General features: G+C 40.1%; 1 protein-coding gene across 3 annotated transcripts in view; it reads right to left on the reverse strand.

The window, feature by feature from the left end:
* NMU (neuromedin U) overlaps positions 1 to 19,134 on the reverse strand; it is a 39,257-nt gene that overhangs the window by 13,404 nt on the left and 6,719 nt on the right. For 2 of the 3 annotated variants that reach the window (XM_018575829.1, XM_018575815.1), the window contains exons 2-6: positions 8,348 to 8,406; positions 3,553 to 3,597; positions 3,411 to 3,470; positions 1,298 to 1,327; positions 1,153 to 1,203 (exon numbers count right to left, since the gene is read on the reverse strand). In XM_018575829.1, the coding sequence (XP_018431331.1) occupies positions 1,153 to 1,203; positions 1,298 to 1,327; positions 3,411 to 3,470; positions 3,553 to 3,597; positions 8,348 to 8,406 (245 nt within the window). The remainder of the gene's footprint in view (positions 1 to 1,152; positions 1,204 to 1,297; positions 1,328 to 3,410; positions 3,471 to 3,552; positions 3,598 to 8,347; positions 8,407 to 19,134) is intronic. The other variant, XM_018575822.1, reaches the window with a different exon arrangement.

The following is a 19,134-nucleotide window of genomic DNA, read 5'->3' on the forward strand; positions in this document are numbered from 1 at the left end:
GAACCCCCTAAAAGTTTCCTTCACAAGGTAAATAATTAATTCTGATAATATCATAAAATGTTCTTCTTAAATCAGGCCACATCATCCTGCAGGTGTCAATTCTATTCTACAATGAAGCAGCCCAGGACAGGAGATTGCCGCAGAGGCAACACAGGACATGGATGGAAATCCCCTCTATTAAAACAATCAACAGGCACATTATACAGTATGTTTTAGTTGTCAATCAGCCTCTATAGTGGAGGGAGAGGTGCCATTGTCAGCAGAGGGTTCCACCTCCAGTGCATACTGTAGGTCATTGTGGCAACAGAAGTCCAGTAATGTCCAAATGCATTTAGTACTTAATACATATCAACAATGCTGGCTGCTGATACATATTTAAAAAGTAAAAGCACAGTATTGAGGGGGTAGAGATTTCTACAGATGGAAAAAAAACATAGCTTATCCTGTTTTAATACACTCCATCCAATGCTAGCATTCGTGATTCTCCCCATACTGGGTTACATATGTATTTGTATGTGGATGGGAGTCTTGTGCTTACAGAATAAAAAAAGAATAAAAGTGGGACAACCTAAATTACAGATGTTGTAAGCACTGGATACATACAGGCAATAATTTATTAACCTGTACTGGCCATTCTAAGAAAAATACAGATACTCTTTATAAAATAATACTGTCAATCCAACACCCAAAGATATATATCTCTAAATTTTTAATCTGGCTACAGTGACACAATTTCCAAATCTATGCTCACTGTTTGTTGGGTGAGGAATACGTTCATCTTTCAAATTATTTTATAATGTAGAAGACCTTCATAGTTCTCCTGTATCAGAATCAGTGTTGCTTCTGGTACAAGTTAGTACAGGAAGCACGGCCTTTCCAACATACTGCATGTGCTCACAGTTACACTGCAGGTTTCTCATTTTCCCTGGTTATGATGACCTCTCTATCTCATCAGCAGAAAAGTATCATTCTAAGTGAATGCAGTTAATGTAGTACAATCACTGGAGTGCCTTATATTATACTCTGTGTATTGTAGGGTGGAATTAGCAATACCTACTATGCATTAAGCAATGCAGGTGGATGTGTCTTAGCAGTGTGGTTGACATTGCATTATCTAGTTTGAATGTTGTTCTCCTATAGACTTCAACTTACCGTGATGTCAGATTTTCCTGAGTCATGACTCTTAGAATAATGAAATAAGAACTGCGCAGAAAAGAAATTAAAATGCTATTTTACTTCACAAAAAGCTGAAGGACAACAAAATCTTAATATTCTTAGTGTGGAACACAGTACTCACCCTTTTTGAGTCATCTTTTTCTTCTGAACCCTGTAAATATCAAAGAGGGAAAGATTTAGTAAAATGTTTACTCTGTGATTTGTCCTTGAAATATATTTGGAAAATACTGCAAAATGGTCACTAGATGGAGGTTAGAAAATAAATACTCTTTTCCTATCCTCCTCAGCTCCAACTAATGGCCATAGTGTGGTATTTTCGGAATATTGCAATCAAATTTTCCTTTTTTTCCTCTATTCACACGGGACGAAGGATCACAGAAATTTGCAGGATGAATGGCTCTGCAAATTGTTTATAAATAGACAGCATTTATAGCCAAAACTCTTTTTTTTCTCATTTTGGATACAGTTGGGGGTTAAACCTCTGTCAAGTTATTTTTTGTTGTCTGCGTCCCACTGGAGAGATTTCCCTTGACTTATTGTCCTGCAGAAGCAACATGAAATGAGAGAAAATCTACCTAGAGCAAGAGGAATATCCATCCAAGAACAAAGAAAATTTGTCACCATTTTATGGATAACCCTTACCGCACCGGAGAGACTGCAAACAGCCTGGTAAGATGCCTCACACAGGCCCGGACAGATTGCACAGCCTGGAGAGATGCTGCACAAGGCCCTGGAGAGTCGCTGCACACTGCCCTGGGGTCACATGACACTAAAAAAAAAGGTATCTGTAATTGGTATCGGCAAGTACTTGGGGAAGAGTATCGGTACTGCACTTTGTTCCTTTGTATACCTGATTAAAACTAAACTCCAGGATAAGCAAATGTTGTCTAAAGAGAAGCGTCATGTGTATCCTTACTCGAATGTTGGTGTGCTTTGTATATATCTTCCCAGTGGTGTCACAAGGGGGGAGGAGCCAGCACCTGGGTGACACCAAAATGACTGAAACTCATGTTGATGTCGCCCCCTCTGAAAAGTCGGGCACTCGGTCATGCACAAGGAGGGGACCCGACGGCAAGCCTTTTCCCGCTGCGTGAACATCCCCCTCCTCTCTCTGCCGGCGTCCATCACCAAGATGGCCAACAGCAGGTATCACCAAGATGGCCGCGCATGCCTCAGGACGCCACTGTATTTTCCTGATCTGTGCAGTAACCCAGTGTGAAACTTTACCTCTGTGCAGGAACTTTCTGCAATAAAGACCAGTCACTGCTGCTCTCTCAATTTGTGTAGGGTGACTGGTCTTGTATACCCTCTCCTGTAGTTTTCTGCACACAGCCTAAAGTTGGTGGGGCCTCTCCGCACAAGCCATGTACAGCACAGTGATGATGTTACCACTATTTTTACAATGTAACATATGGGTCTATGAACACACTTTGTGAACTGATGTTCACCTCTTTGGCTATTGAGTTATATATATGTTATATTCAGTATGTCATGTTTTTGTGCCTGGAGTTCAATTAATAGTGCTTGACGTGCCATATGATCTAGTTGCAATTAAAGTACAACCTTTTTTGTTTAGTTTTAGATAGTAGGGAAGAGTTAAACCCCAAGTCCTGTCTTGGAGATGCAACAAGGAGAATTTTACAAAGGCTGGAGCAGACAGAATCTGGAGCAGCGGTGTATGACAACCAATCAGCTTCAATCTTTCGGTTTCACAGCTTAACTGAACAAATGTAAGATTGAAGCTGATTGGTTACTATGAACAGCTGCTCCAGTTTTTCTCTGCTCCAGTTTTAATAAATTCCCCCCTTCAAGAAGTGAGGAAATCTCCCAAAGTACAGGGAAATCCCCTCTTGGACAATTCCCCTCTATTTTTGTTCTGATAAATACTCAAAACTTTGGATTTTAGCCTCACTGTCATGCTTGGTGGCATCAGTCATCAGGACAAATTGAGAAAGTTAATCTCCCCAATAAGAACATAGACAACAACATAAACCTGAAAGAGATTCTAACCCAGAGTTAGACAATCATGGCGCTCCAGCTGTGGTGAAACTACAAATCCTATCATGCATCTGCCTTTGGGAGTCATGCTTGTGGCTGTCAGAGTCTTGTGATGCCTCATGGGACTTGTAGTTCCACAGCTGGAGTGAGGAGGTTGCCCTTTCTACACCATCCAAAATGAAAAAAAAACAGACTTTTGATACTCTTTTAACTATTTTAGAAAACATCTGACTTACCTGAGTCTTCTGCAGTATTCCCATTACCATAAAGCAAAGTTCTTCTAAAGTGCTGGATACCTGCATCCGAAGAAAAGGCCGTTAAGTCACAGCTCTATTTTTATACTATATTGAGTGTAGACAATAATAAACATAGACTCACGGTAAGTTGGGAATCTGACAGCACCGCAGAGCATGCAGCATCTATCTGCAGACAGGAAAATCATAAAGGAGTTTAAAAATGTAACCTGCTGATTGTCATCAATTCTCAAACCAACATAGTTTGGAAATTATACAGTATGTTGTCTAAATGTTCCAGGCATTAACCCTATAGAGTAAAGTAGTACTGATGATCACCTATTGGTGGGATGTTTCTCATTTATCTTGTGGCTCCCATGCTGGAGGCCATTGGGACATTGTGCTTTTATCAATAATAATGGTATATAGTAACATGTATCTTTCATGCCCGAGGGCATCTTATAATCAGAGAATATCATGGAACATGTTGGTACTGATTCCTCATAGGGTATCTCATTTGTGGTCACTGTAATTGTCTGATTATGAATGATTGTTTTTGCGCTAAACTGAACCTGTCACAAAGCAAAATATCACTGTTGGAGAACTCAAATGGCACGGACATTCTTTCTTTGACAAGCTGTATTCTAACTGAAAGTTTCCCAACCTTTTTTAGCCACGGCACCCTTTAGATATATGCAAAATCTCAAAGCACCCCAGTCTAAAATGTAAAAAAAACATAAATGTTAAAATGTAGAAAAAAATATGTGGCCCCTCAAAAATCTTTACCAGACCTTTATCTGAGATATGGATTTTATGGTGGGAGCCTTATGCAAAAACACAAAAAGTGGGGGTTCCCCTTTAACCTTAGGGTCCCCCTTTATATCAGGAGCCACCCATCACATCAAAGTCACTCCCTCTCACACAAGGAGCCACCCTTCACATCAGCGTCCCCTCTTTCACATCAGAGTCCCTCCTTTCAAATCAGAGTCCCCCCTTTCAAATCAGAGTCCCCCCTTTCACATTAGAGTGCCCTCTTTCACATCAGAGTCCCCCCTTTCACATAAGAACCCCCCTCTTTTACATCAGAGTCCTCCCTCTCACCCTAGGAGCTCCTCTTCACATCAGAAACCCCCTTTTCACATTAAAGCCTCCCCCTTTCACATCAGAGTCCCCCCTTTCACATCAGAGTCACCCTCTTTAACATCAGAGTCCCCCTTTCACATCAGAGTCCCTCCTTTTCACATAAGAGTGACCCTCTTTCACATCAGCATCCCCCCTCTCACCCTAGGATCCCCTATTCACATCAAAGTCCCCCTTTCACATTAGAGTCCGCTCTTCACATCAGAGTTCCCCCCTTTCACATCAGAGTCCTCCCTCTCACCCTAGGAGCCCCTATTAACACCAAAGCCCCCACTTTCACAACAGAGTCCCACATCAGACTTATAATTTGCATACTTGTTCAAACTTAGTGATTTAGAAAGCACTGAATAATGCCAGCTAAGAACTAGTATTTGCAGAAGGGGAGGCCAGAACATCTGACCCTATACTCCCCTAATATAGATTTCCTTTAAAAAAGGAACACATATGTTGTACCCCCGTTTGATGTACTGTAGAAACCATGTGAACAGGAATATTTTTAATATTTTGGGGGTTAATTAAATGCTGAACTTCAGCCAGAAAAACTTTCATTTCAACATATACCTCAATAGCCACAAAGGATATAAATTCACTTTCTAAGTACCAAATGCCTTTTCAAATCAGGTTATTACATCATCACTGTACTGTACCTAACCTGTGCAGAAAGCAGAGCTGTGGGAGGGACCCAGCAGGCCCTACCCACTACAGGCTGTCTGCAGCAAACTACAAGAGGGGGTGGATACAAGACCAGTCATCCAGTACATGAGAGAGAACAACAGTGACTGGTCTTTATTACATGAAGCTTCTGCACAGATCTGGAAAAAATACACCAAGTAAGAATACACACGACTAATATTTACTCTGCAATTCAGCTTTAAAGGAGAACTATGGGGTCAGTGTTTTTCCCCATAGTTCTCCTTAGGGTAACGGGAGGACACAAACTAGCGTCCTCCCGTTACCCTAAGCTCAGTATACCGCGAGCTACAGCTCGCGGTATACTGAGACGCCGCAGCCGGAGCGGATCCCGACGTAGATGACGGGATCCGCCCAGCTGCGTGAGTGACAGCTGGCTCTGCCTAACTAGAGGCAGAGCCAGCTGTATCCGCCCCCTCCCCCGTCCATTCCGCCAGTCAGCGCTGGCAGATCGGAGCGGGGAGAGGGGAATCCAGCCCCTCCCCCTGTCACGGCAGAGAGCCGTGACAGGATCGAGAGGCGAGCGAACCCGGTATGTGTTCGCTCACCTCCAGATCTACTGAGCCGACCTGTGACAGTCTCATTGTCACAGGTCGGCTAGAACTATGAGGTGAGTGAAAAGCACTCACCTCATAGTTCTCCTTTAAGCATTTAAAACTACCAGAATAGTTAAGAAAAAAGTGTATTTTTCCATTTTGTTCCTGTCTCCCCGCCCCCCCAATTAAGTAAGAATTGAAGTTTACACATTATTATTTTAAAACAATAAAACATGTCAAAACTACTACTTAGTAATTATTGTGTCTTAGGCAAAGGAAGTTATCAGTCTGCTATGTAGGCATACAATCAGCAGCACTGCATCTTCTTTCCACAGCGCCATGCCATGAAAAAAGCAAAGATAGCCACTGGAGAGAGGTACTGACAGTTACCATGAAGGTGGGGTAGTACTGGGGGTTGCTGGAATGACCAGCCTCTTCCTCCTCACTGACCACTGTGATATGTACAGGGTAGAGGCTGTGTCACCAGACAGCCTTGTGGTACATTGGTGTGCTGCTGGAGAACAAGGTGACAACGCTTTCTGAAATTTATAAGAGCCAATAAAATGTTGTTACCCTAATTTAATTTGCACCATAGTTTTGAATTAAATGGACAAACAATTCTATCATGTGTTTAGCACATGCTATCGCTCAGCGCACCTAGTGTGCCATACCATGTGCTAGGTGCGTTGCATTGCCATTGTTCATTTTGATGTACCTCCCAGTGGTAATGCATTGCAGCTCAATGCGGGGTACCACAATTCAATGCATTGAGTTAAAACAAAAGTAATGTAACTTCCCTCCTTTTTCACTGCACCACAAGATATTGCGGCACTGGGTGTTGTGCTGTCCTGCAACACATGCCCGCTGGGAAGTACGTTGGGCTACCATTCAAATGAATGGCAAGGCAATGCACCTACGACAAAGTACCAAATGCTAAGTGCACTGTGCACTAGTGTGTGCTAAACACACAGTATTGTGGTGTGAACTAGCCATAAAACAAGTGTTGTAGCATACTGAAACTAGCAAAATAAACAGGTATCTTAGACAGTAAACAAGGATAGAATGGGAATGGTCTATATCTACAAGTAAGGAATCAAACCATTTAAAAAGGTAAAAAATATGTTCTAATATGGTCCAGTTAAAAAAAAACAAAAAACATTGAATCATTATTTAGTGCAAAATAGCACAAAAAATGAAACAAAATATTCTGATCTTGCAGGTGCCTCCTGGGTATTTAGGAGTTACCGTCATACCGAATACTGGATTGCCATACTCCTGCGATCAGTTTTAGCCAGCAGTGATTAGCATACAATAAAGGATCATTAAACCCAAAATAAAACGTAATTTAATAAAAGAACCTTGAAACAATCAAAATATATATGTGTGTATGCTTCTATGGCACGGTAGTTCAAGCTAAAATTGCATGCAATCTTGTTATCCACTTCTCTTTAATATGTTATCCTCTATTAGCAGCCAATAAAGCTAACAAAGCATTTCCAGTAAGGTGGCCTTGAAGCAGGATGTCATATATGTAGAAAGACAAGAACTTCCTCATTGGGATGTATTTGATAGACCAATGTCAAGTCACTTATGTATTGTAATCTATAGCAACCAGATTAGATTTAATTTGTTTAAAGCATGAAATGAAAGCCGTTCATTTTTTGCTATACGTGAATAAATCTTCTATTCTGCTCCATTATACATGGCAATCTCCAATCTCTCCTCCAGCAACGTCTACAGGGGTTAACAATAAACACAAGGGATGCATTGTACGTACCCTTAGAAATTACCATTATACAAGATTTACAAATATCTTCAGTCCGAACTGGTTTTGCAAAGATTAAGGAACACTTAGACCCTCGTCTTTTGTCTGTGTCCCTAGGAGGGACGTTTTCAAGTGGCATTTGTTCCTTTAAGCAGGTTTCACGTTGTCATATAATACTATGGGAATGCAAAACCTTGAAGCAGATGAAAAGGAGGTCAGAAGGCAGTCAACTGCAGGTGAAATGCACCCAGCAAGGAATTCTGAATGATCTCAGAATCGTCAAAATTGATTGTCAAACTGATGCCAGTAACACAAGCCCAAAGCCTGTTGACAAAGACTCTCAAGGAAATCTCCCCTAACTTACTATACTGATGAGTACTATCTCTAAGACATGAGGTTAGGGGAATCAGCATGACAGAGGTTCTACCCTCTTCACTTCTGTTAGTATTTCATTGCTGTTATGATAATAATGATAATTTCTCTAACCCCCTGTACCTATGACAACAGTGGTCTGTGGGAAAGGAAATGATGGATAACCTCCCCAGCAAGGACATGGGCAGAGAAAAAAAGAATCACAGAGAAGTTCTAGCAGTTCCCTTGTATTTAAAACAAAAAAGAACTCACTTGTAGTGTAAATTGGTAAAATCCCCACCCACTGCCAGACACCAAGTTTAGAAAGACCTTAGAGCCAGCTGCCTGGAGCATTCAGAGCATGCCATAATATCAAGCGTGGCTTGAGAATGGTGGAAATATTGACAACATTAATTCAAATTGTTTATTTCAAGGAGAGAAAAGTTGTCTATGCTTACCTCATTCCACAGTTGAAGCTCTTGCTCTGCTCGAAGCACATGAGATGAAAATGGGGCACCTATAAAACATGAGTTTCAATACAAAGTTTGTTAGGTATTTACTATAAGACCACTGTAACGTTTAATATTACTTCCAGCTTAAAACATTCAAACTGAATTTGTCATGGATCCTTTAAAGCCAAGTAATGTCCCTGTAAAAAGCAAATTAATTAACCTTCCATTGCTCTTGTCATATGTTACATGGAAGAGACTGTACTGTTTATTGCTTGCTTAAGTATATCTAAAGCCAAACCTTTATCTCCATTGTGGAGATTTCTATTCAATTCTGTTCTACACACAACAGGAAGTGAGAGGAATTCTCTCCAAAATGAGAGAATTGCCCCAGTTTTTAGTGAAATATGTGTCCCCATTTAAAGATTTCCTTCTAATTCTGTTTTGGTGCCAACTCATGATTTTGAATATATCCTTACTTTCAGTCCCGCTGTCAGTATTTATCAGAACAAAGAAAGAGAATAATTTTTCCAAGCATGGACATAGCCAGCAATAAAAACTGCACAAGGGTTCTAACCCCGGGCCCTTACCATTGTGCAAAACTGAAATAAATGTTGGCATTAGATACATTTTAGTTTTCCAACTACGAGATTGTTAACTGGTGCCGATTAGGTCTTTATATTTTTGTCTTATTAGAGGTCTTTGAGCCCTGGTTACTAAAGTTATTGCTATGCAGACTATGATGCATGTTTAGATAAAAGTGATAGATTGGGTAAATAATTTACTGCAGCCAATAGAACATTTCCATCATAGTAATTCCAGAGATTTGGGAAATCCAAGAGTAATGTTGCACAAATATATTTGTGTAAAACATACACCCGTTCCCTGGGTGATATGTGTGCGTGTGTGTGTGGGGGGGTGTACAGGGACAATGATGGCATGCTTGGACTTGTAGTTCCTTAGCTGATATATATGTGTGGGGGTGGGGGGTACAGTTCTAGTGGATGTTTATATAATATGGGGGGACGCCCATAACTCTGGTTACGCCACTGTCGCTGGTCTTGCAAATGGGATGATGCCCAGTGTTATTCACCGGAGTTAGACTTTAAGAAAGACTTCCAACAGTATACTTCAACCTCACAGCTCCTTTCCCTACATGCAAACATGTACCTTTGTATCTTTGAACCAATAGTTTAGAATACAGCTCTAGGAAAAAAGTAATCTGCACCTGAAAAAAGTAGGAAAAAAGTAATCTGCATCTGCTTAAATTAGTCCACTTTCCTTAACCTCTTAATCTAAACTAACCTGGAACCCCCAACCCAGCTTTTTATGTACCTCAGCATGGTATCTCTGTATCCTCAGGTGTTCACTTCCTCCATGCTAAAATGCTGGTTGTGCTGGTGTAGTGAGCCCCCACAGACTTATATAGGTCCATCCTCCAAGAGATGCTTAGGGTACAGCCCCATTGAAGCCTATGAGGGCTTACCATGTAGGTGTGGCCTCTGCTGAAGATTGTAACCCAGAGGAGGATAAAAACTGGTAGAGACTCACTATGCCATGCTGAAATAGTTAAACAGCTGAGTTGGGTTTTTGACATTAACGGGCTAAGGAAGGTGGGCTAACAGTTTTTAATAAAAGTTGATTTGTCCTCTAAAATATTTTATACTGGAAACAATGCAGATTGAGAGGAAACTAACTTACTGTAATAAGAGCAATGCCACTTGACGACAGAGGAAACCAACGTCCCAAGCGATATTACAACCTAGTTCTGCCCACCAGACTCTACTTTTGTGGCACAGTTAATCATCATAAAGAAACCATGATAAAACTGTGTCCACCAAGCTATAGTTTATCCAGCAAATACAGCATCTTCTTATCTCTGTTATCTTTGTAAATGTATACTAATGAACATGGCACATGCTTAATGTAATTTCATTTTATAAACCTTGCACTGGTTCAAATTTTGCAGAAAATTTGGTATTCTTATAAACTATCTGTTCTGGTATCAATCCAATGTTTGAAGTTGGTGATAACTATAGGTGGTAAAACCTTCTACAGCCCTAACCCAATACAATGTCTTTCTACCAAACTGGGAGATTGGACTGGCCAATATGAAATATTAAAAAACAAAAGTTATACTTTAAATGGAACTCCAGCAAAACATGTTTTGGATAGAGACGGAAAGGTTTCGAATCTTTGTAAGGTTTTATAGAAGCAAGAAGAAACCTCCCAAATAGGGCACAAATAGTAATAACAGCAGCCTGATGGGTGTTCTAATTTTTTCCCAAAACATAAAAAGCTGGACCACCCAACAGTTCTAACCCTTACTTTACCTAATGCTAGAAATGTTCTGGGGTGGAATTCCACTTTAAAGGTTACTATATGTGGTAATATTAACTGTCCTTGAAATTTCATCAAAATCCCACAACAAAAATGTTATATACTGCAGTTTACCAGACATAAAGTAACTCCTGCGCACTAGTAGCTTAAATTAAAAAAAAGATAAGGCTTCTTTGATCTCTTGTAAGCAAGCGTGGAAGACACTGCATTTCTGGCAAGATCAACAGGTATTTTCTATACTTGCAAAAAATGTTCTTAGCCAGGGAAGTGAAAACAAATGTATCCACCACCTCTATGTACTGGTAAGCTGCAATCAATTAAATTTTTGTTTTTGGATTTAGATAAGCTTTAACTACATATGTCAGGTGGTGTGCAATAGTTAGTTATCAGGGTCAGTGTTTAGAGAGAGTGGAACATCCAACAAAAATAGTGTCCAATATGCATAAACTCTATCACATGTTTTAAATGATTGTGTTTACTGAGGGTTATGCATTTAAAAATATATGTTAATAATGAGATGGATAGTCTCTGCTTATGATTCAGCCGGTCTTTGGTGCCCAATAATTACTCATGACATAGGAAAAACAATCTGCTGGCAATACAGCTAACTATATGATAAAAGTTTTTTATGGCTGAAATAATAATAATATTTTAAAGATGTTGGCACATGAAATAATTAGGGTTTTTGTGTTGGTACAATTTGTGACATTCACGGTTCTAATAAAACCTTCCTTGATTCGTCATTTTGCTTTAAATAATACAGGGCAGAAAATGAATAACAATGTCATGTCTCTACTAAGAAATGTGTTGGATACATGTATGTAATGTATTCTATTTTTTTTTTTATACAAGCAAAACAGTTTTCTTCATAATTTTGCAAAACAGAAAGTTCAGTAGATCAGTTCAGTGATTAGATCTGTGGTATAAAGTTGGCCATACACACTTCAAATGCATTGATTACCCCATCCACGTTAAAGAATGTGGATGGAGGAATCCCCAGCTACCAGCTATTGTATTCAGATGTTGCTGTTACTGAATACCCAATCTAACTGCCAATAATTTTCAGACTGGTTCCTTCAAAAAAAGTCAATTGGAAAATTGACAGGACCACCCACAGCTCGAATTTCATCCCCTTTCAGCACGAATCAGCTGAGATTTCAGCAGTGTATGGACAGTTTTATAGGGCAGCGATCCCAGGTTGATTCACACAGTGGCCAATGTCTATGTTGAGTTTTACGCTTTTGCCTTTACATTCACATAACTCAAAAAGTGTAAGTTGTTAGTGTGCATTAAATGGTCACCTACAAGCAAACGTATAACTTGTAAATGGTTTTCCCATTCTCACGGGGGGACTGCTTAGGGGAGCTACTGAAAGGAAACAACATTATGGTTACTGCTAATGTTGTACAACCCCTGATAGTTGCACAAATGCTTATCAAAACAATGTTTTTATGAAAATCTAATTATTATTATTAAATACAATAATATCATTATTATCACACACAAACAGAACTTAATTTCCAAAATTCGAGCTAAATCTAAAACATAAAACTGTACTAGGTCATAAACATATCAATTTAAATTGTACCTTTTGTGAAACGATGAAAATCAAAGTTACACAAAACTGTAAATAAGTATTTTTTTTCTTCTTACAAGTGTAATGTAGTGTAATGTGTCTTCCTCAATTTTGTTTCTAAATAGACTCATAGGAACTAAATCTTAAATGAGCTAAACAGTATAATTTTCAGAAATTAAAAATGAAATTAACAATATTGTTTTTAATGCAGAAAGAGGCGAATTGTAAATTGTCACCTGATGCTGTTTTCTATCTTGTATTGTGATTATAGAACTATAACCATTTGTCTGTCTACCTGGAGGGACCAGTAACACTTTCTTATGCGGAAAACTGCCAGACACTAAATAAATAAGCTAAAGCGGAGATATAAATCCTGAACAGTTACTCTTAATTAATTATTTGATATGGTTACAGCTTATTGCCTAGATTATTTTCAATATAATTACATAAGCACACACTGATTTCATTACTTCAGTGATTAGTCCTGTTCCTGGAATCAATGGCTTACACCAATTCCAGGTTCTAGAAGCTGAAGTGAAATCATAAAATAACATTTTATAAGTTCTGACTCACATTCTCACACCATTATATGTCTAGGTGAGCAACATAATATTCATGATCTGTACATCTCTATTTGTCAAGTCAGCAAATGTTAATCTTGATTCTATTTATATAGCTTATTTATTCATAGCAATTACACTAAACGTTTAAGCTTAGCAAATGTTAGCTGCTCCGGAGGCATGCAAAACTTATGCTGGCAATAGGTGTGGTAGGGTAGACAGGGCTGTCCCTATAAAGTAGCAGCCTGAGTGGCAATGCTGATTTCAAACAACTGAAGAGGGGGGGGGTTGGGGGGGGGTCTGCAATCTGACCATGTTTAATTTTACACCCTAAATATGCGTGTAACATAACTTAGCCATTAAAGGAGAATTATAGGGTGAAAAACACTCATATCCATAATTCAAACTCACATGTGACAAAGCTGTCACAGGTCAGGTCTATTGATCAGGAAGTCAGCGAACACACACCGCCAATCACTGACTTCCCGATCCTCTTCCTGCAGAGATCAGTGACTGTCAGTCACCGCTCTCCGCAGGGATTCCCCCCTCTTCTCTCCGATCCTCCAGCGCTGACTGGAGAAATGGAAGGGAAAGGGCACAGCTGGCTCTGCCTCTACAGAGGCAGAGCCAGCTGTCAATCAGCCAGCAGGTTGGATCTCAACAGTATTGTCGGGATCCATTACGCCTGTGGAACGGCCCTGCGCTCTCAGCATATACAATTTATCGGGCAATAGCCCGCTATATAATGAGTTTTTGGTCACTGGAGGACACAGTATATGTCCTGCCATGACCCTGAGGAAAACTATGGCCAAAACATATTGCCCCATAGTTCTCCTTTAAGGGCCAATTCACACCATCTACAATGAAGCTGCGATGGCCTTTGTTTTCATCGCAGCCCCAACACAAAGCAAAGCAAAGCAGTTTGCCTTGTCACGCATGTTGCCCATTCACACCAATGTGTTGAGGTAGGAACGCAGTGGTGTGCGCTGAAAAAAAAGTAAGGCATGCCTTACTTTTTTCAACACGGCGGGATGCACCCCGCTGTGCCTGTAGAACTGAATGAAATGTCTCTTGTGAGAATAAAGTTCTAACAAAAAGTACACAGTGAGATGTGCTGGGATCAGCGCTATGGCTCTGTGACGGGCACCGCACACTAGACGCTGTGAGTTGAGTGCAGTATGTGGTGTGAATTGGCCCAAAAGGTTTCCTTTCCTTAAAACTGCACATATTAACTTCCCCCAGTATGTCTTGATATATTTTATCCTTCAGACTTTATGCACTGCAACACATTGTGAGGCGTTAGATAAAAATACAAACATGCTTAATTTTTTATGCACCACACATGTATGGTGTGAACAGGGCACATAAAGAACAGTGTTTTCCATGTGCCCTTTGCGCTGAGTCTGCTTTGAGCAATGGTGATTTATGCAGCTTAATGCACCTGGTGTGATCGAGCACTAAAATGCAGGACTGCAGCTATTACAAACAATTGCAATTTATAAACTCATCAGTGGGGACAGCACTACTGGGAATGCACTACTTAAACCAAGAACTTTGAGGAAGACGCAAGGGCACAACAAAACGTTAGCAGGCATTAGGTATAATCTTGATTAATCTGAAGGGTTTTTTTACTGTGAAAATGGTAAAATGTGGAATTCACTTCCACAGATAGTTGTATTGGCGGAGAACATAAACAGCGTCAAAAAGCACTTGGATGAGCTCCTCAGTTTACAAAACATACAGGATTATGGAAATTCCTAGCAATACACACACACACGCACGAGGTTGAACCTGATGGACTGTGTGTCTCTATTCAACCTTACCTGCTATGTATCACTATGCAACTATGCAAATATTCAGAGAACAATGAAGGGAATCAGATAGTCCTGTATACTTCAGGAAACACAAAGCCAACTTTTGCTCTTGATTTGTGGTCTGTACAGCTAAATTATTAAATGGCACAAGAGAAAAAGTGTGTGCAAAAGGACGCCAACATTCAGGTGTGCCTACAGCAGCATGGATTCTCAGTACAGCCCTGAATCCAGCAGGCATGGACATTTCTGCTGTTACAAAGGGCAAAGTTGCAAGTGAAACTCAGACTAAAGAATAGCACATGAAAGTCTGACGTGGGAGTAGAACTCAAAGGCACAGCAGATGCTCATTACCTGTTTGGAGAAAGGCAATTTTTCAGAGAGATGGCCATAACAAGCATAATAAGTAACCCCAATTAGGGACTGAGAGGTGATAACTCAGACCTGGCTACCTCTATATCCAGCAAAGATGCTGGTGATGGTCAGAGACCAGGCTGTTCATCAAGCTTACATTTGACAGAAAATGCCACCTGGGTTTTTATTCATTCATCTAATTTATGGTAAGGCAGCTCTGAAATAATTACCTACATACCCTGATGTCATCGGAGGCTACATGCTGCTGACAGTGTGCACTGACTTGACAGTGTAAATATGCAGCAAAGTATAAATATGTTGATGCATTCAGATCTTGATACTAATTGATTCACAGATATGACAACTGGTAAAATATATTGCTTAACTTAGACCTCCAATCTACTGTATTTCCATAAAGTCAGATTTCCTGCATGATAAACTAATAATGTGCTTACACTGATGTAGGACTGGCAAATGTCAAGTGCACATAAATAAGGAGTTATTTTAATTTTCAGCAATAAATATTGTGCTTCTTGGAGAAGGAAAAGCAAGAAATAAATGATGTTTGTACCAAAGTACAGTTTAAAGTAAATTATGAGTTGTTATTACTTTTTTTCTTCCCTGTTTGAAATCTCTGAATCTTTCTTCGATAGGTGATGGAGGATCTTAGTTTTGATTTGTGGGGATTACCACTTCACACAAACATTCCTGAAAAGCTTCTGACCGCCATACCAAAGACACAATATATATACTGTATATATATATATATATACACATATATATGTATATATAGGATGCACTGATATATCGGCTGCCGAAACATATCGGACGAAAATGGCACTTTTGGCAAAATGCCGAAACTGCCATTTTCTGGCCGATACAATGGTGCATCCGTTCTTTCTTTCCTCCCCACTGGGTGCTGCTCTGTGTCCCAGCGGGGAGGAGAGAAACTGTTAAAAGGCGACCAAGCGATGCGGGAGGAGAGCCTGTGAGCGCCCAGCGTCTCTCCTCCCCGCACCGCTCAGCCTCCTGTCACAGATCGGGAGGTGTGGGTGGAGACAGCTTGCAGTGCTGTCACAGGAGGCTGAGCTCCGCTCGCTCAGCCTCCTGAAACAGTGTGTCAGGAAGGAGAGCGGTACAAACACGCAGAGATCAGTGACATGGTATGGTATGGTTACTATATCCTCAATTATGAATGGGAAGTGATCTACATCACATCCTGTTCACCTCCTACATCACCTCCTGTTCATTCATGATTGTGGGTATAGTAAACATACTCTGTCCTCAAGTTATGAATGAACAGGAACACTCAGTATAGAGGATTCCTGTTTATTTATAACTGGGGCTGAGGAAAAAGAGATTGAGGACACAGAGTCTTCAATCTCTCTATTTTAAAAGTGAAATATCAGGGGTCTGTTTAGACTCCCAATATTTCCACGACGCTTTGAAAAAGTTAGAATAAAAAACATTTTCGGTTTCAGCCTGACAATATGTATAAACAGTATATATGCCGGGAGGAGAGCTAGATCTCATCTGACAGCTGACTCCTCCCCCGCACTGCTGGCCCAGCCTCCTGTGACAGCTGTCTCCGCCCCCACACTGCCACTCTCCTGATCTGTTACAGGAGGCTGAGCGGGGCAGTGTGGGAGGAGAGCTCAGCCTCCTGTGACAGATTAGGAGAGCGGCGGTGTGGGGGGCGGAGACAGCTGTCAGCTATTTTCGGCCAAAAGTGCAATTTTCGGACGATATGTTTCGGTGGCCCAAAATTTTGGTGCATCCCTGCACAAAATAATATATAAAAACCCCACACATCACCTTTGAAGTGGACCAAAAGAATGGAGGGATGCTGGCCAAAAGAGGGCTGACAGCGGGACCCACTGTGCACATTTCTTGATGAACAGGCTGAAATTTACATAGTGTATGGCCAACTTAACTTTGCCTAGCATGGGTGAAAACTTTAAATAGGCACTGCACATAGGCAAACAATTGCCCATATGCTTTCTCATATACATCCTGCAGATACAGCATGTTTTACAATCACTTGTGCCAGTTATATTTCTGTTCACAATATCAATGGCTCAAATTGAAATATACAAAAGTAAGTCAGTCAGAAGAGTAAAGTAGGGAATACACGGTTAGAATTTAGTACCAAAAGCAGTCGTTTTCGGAGCATTCGTTCGAATATCTATCAGTTAGTATGGTGCAATTCACAGACGAAAACGACAATGTTCCCAAAAATTCTCAAAGGAGCATGTTGGTACATTTTTCCTGATCAATTGAATTTCTAATAGTGAATGTGTTTTTAGTTTGGAAACTCCATTATTTCGAAAATAAAATGTAAAAAAAAAAAGAAAATTAAACAAAATTTTGAACGACAACCAGCAAGTTTATCATGGCAGTATCGATCGTGCCGATGGAATTTTTCGTACAAATATGTCTGTGAAGGTTCTCATTCATCCAGGTCATGGTATATCTGTAAAAAAACTGTTAGTTGCCTTGACTTTTTTTACAGATTCTTCGTACAAATGTTCATGCAAAAATCTACCTGTGTATACCCTACTTAACTTGTCTCACTCTCTTTCCCCCTCTGTTCAAGGCTTCAGATGAAAAAGTGTCAGACTTTCAGGAACACACCCTGTATACATTGGTAATTTGTAAGAAACATTTACCCAAAACAATTATAGTTTCTCTTTATAGGGAATGTATAGTCTTTTAATGTCTTTTAGATCTACAGTAAATGCCAAATAAATCCGGTATTGGGTATTCAGGTATTGGGAAACCTTCTTTCTTTGTATAGTTTATTGTTAAGTATGAACAAGGAAATATGTATGCCGCTTAACGTGTGTGGCTCACCACATGCTCCATGGCAAAATCTTCAGGTGTCCTTCTGGCTCATTACACTCTGGTGAATCAGTCCGCAATTAGAATAAATCAGCACACTCTAGACTGCAGTAACTCTTCTTGTTCAGGGGTTATCTGTGACAGGTTTTGTGCTGAAGAGCGCTTTTCAAAGAGTCCGAAGTACAACAGTTCATTTTCTTTTCTCAGTCTAATTACTGAAGTTCTGCCTTACTGCTTCTTCTCTTAAGGCAAATCTAGGAGGTGGCTGACTCATTAAAAACAATGCACTCCCTATGTAGCTGACAACAGTTGATAAAAAGAAAGGTTGAGTGATTGTAAATTGAATGATGTTTGTTTTATGGCCAGCGTTATTGAAATTAATATCTAAAAAGATGTTAAGTGACACAGCATATTGCTCTTATCATATTAGAAGACTTGTAGACTATACTCATTTGTCCATATTACACAATTCTTAGCACATTTAAATCACTGTGTCCACTTGGGCCTCGCTATATATACACTGAGTGGCCAGATTATTATGACCACCTATAATAATTAGCTATAATTTTGCGCTGAAGTTGCTAGAGGGCCAGACCATTATAAATAGGGAAGCAGGTTGTTTACCACGACAGTAGAAGTGATTTTTTTTCAGAAGATATGGGTAAACAACGCAATTTAACAGCTTTTGAACGTGGGATGATTGTTAGCACTCGGAGCCATGGAGCGAGTACCAGCAAAACAGCAGAATTCGTTAAATGTTCAAGAGCAACTGTTGTTTAAGTGTTTAAAGACTGGACTGTCAGCCGAAACTCTGGGTCTGAACATGCGAATTGTGGCCGTCAGCGACTAGTCAATGTTAGGGCAGAACTGAGCGTGGCAAGACTGATACAAGACAACAGAAGGGCAACAGTGCAGTGTCAGATTCCTCGCATCACCTTTCAACATCTCGTGGAGTCATCTCGTGGCCCAACGAAGTACTGATGGGGTGGTCATAATAATCTGGCCACTCAGTGTGTCTATATATATGTGTGTACAGTTTTTATTGTACAATTTCTGGAAAGTCATAAAACTCAGCTTCATTTATGCTCTGTTAGGGTTATTAGCACTGTGGGGCGTGTGTGATTTTATAAGAAGATCAGAAAAGAAAGAAGCAATTAACTGGAGCTTGGCATTATGATCTGCTTAAATCGACTATACCTACATGCACAAGTAATGGGATGAGGGGATTAATCCGTATATATTCAATTTAGAAGGATTACATCTATTAGAATTGTCTTGAAATAATTATTTCATATTTTACTTTTATTTATCCCT

This window comes from Nanorana parkeri, unplaced genomic scaffold (assembly GCF_000935625.1).
Source record: "Nanorana parkeri isolate BGI_ZX_2015 unplaced genomic scaffold, ASM93562v1 scaffold54, whole genome shotgun sequence".
NCBI classification, from domain to species: Eukaryota; Metazoa; Chordata; class Amphibia; order Anura; family Dicroglossidae; genus Nanorana; species Nanorana parkeri.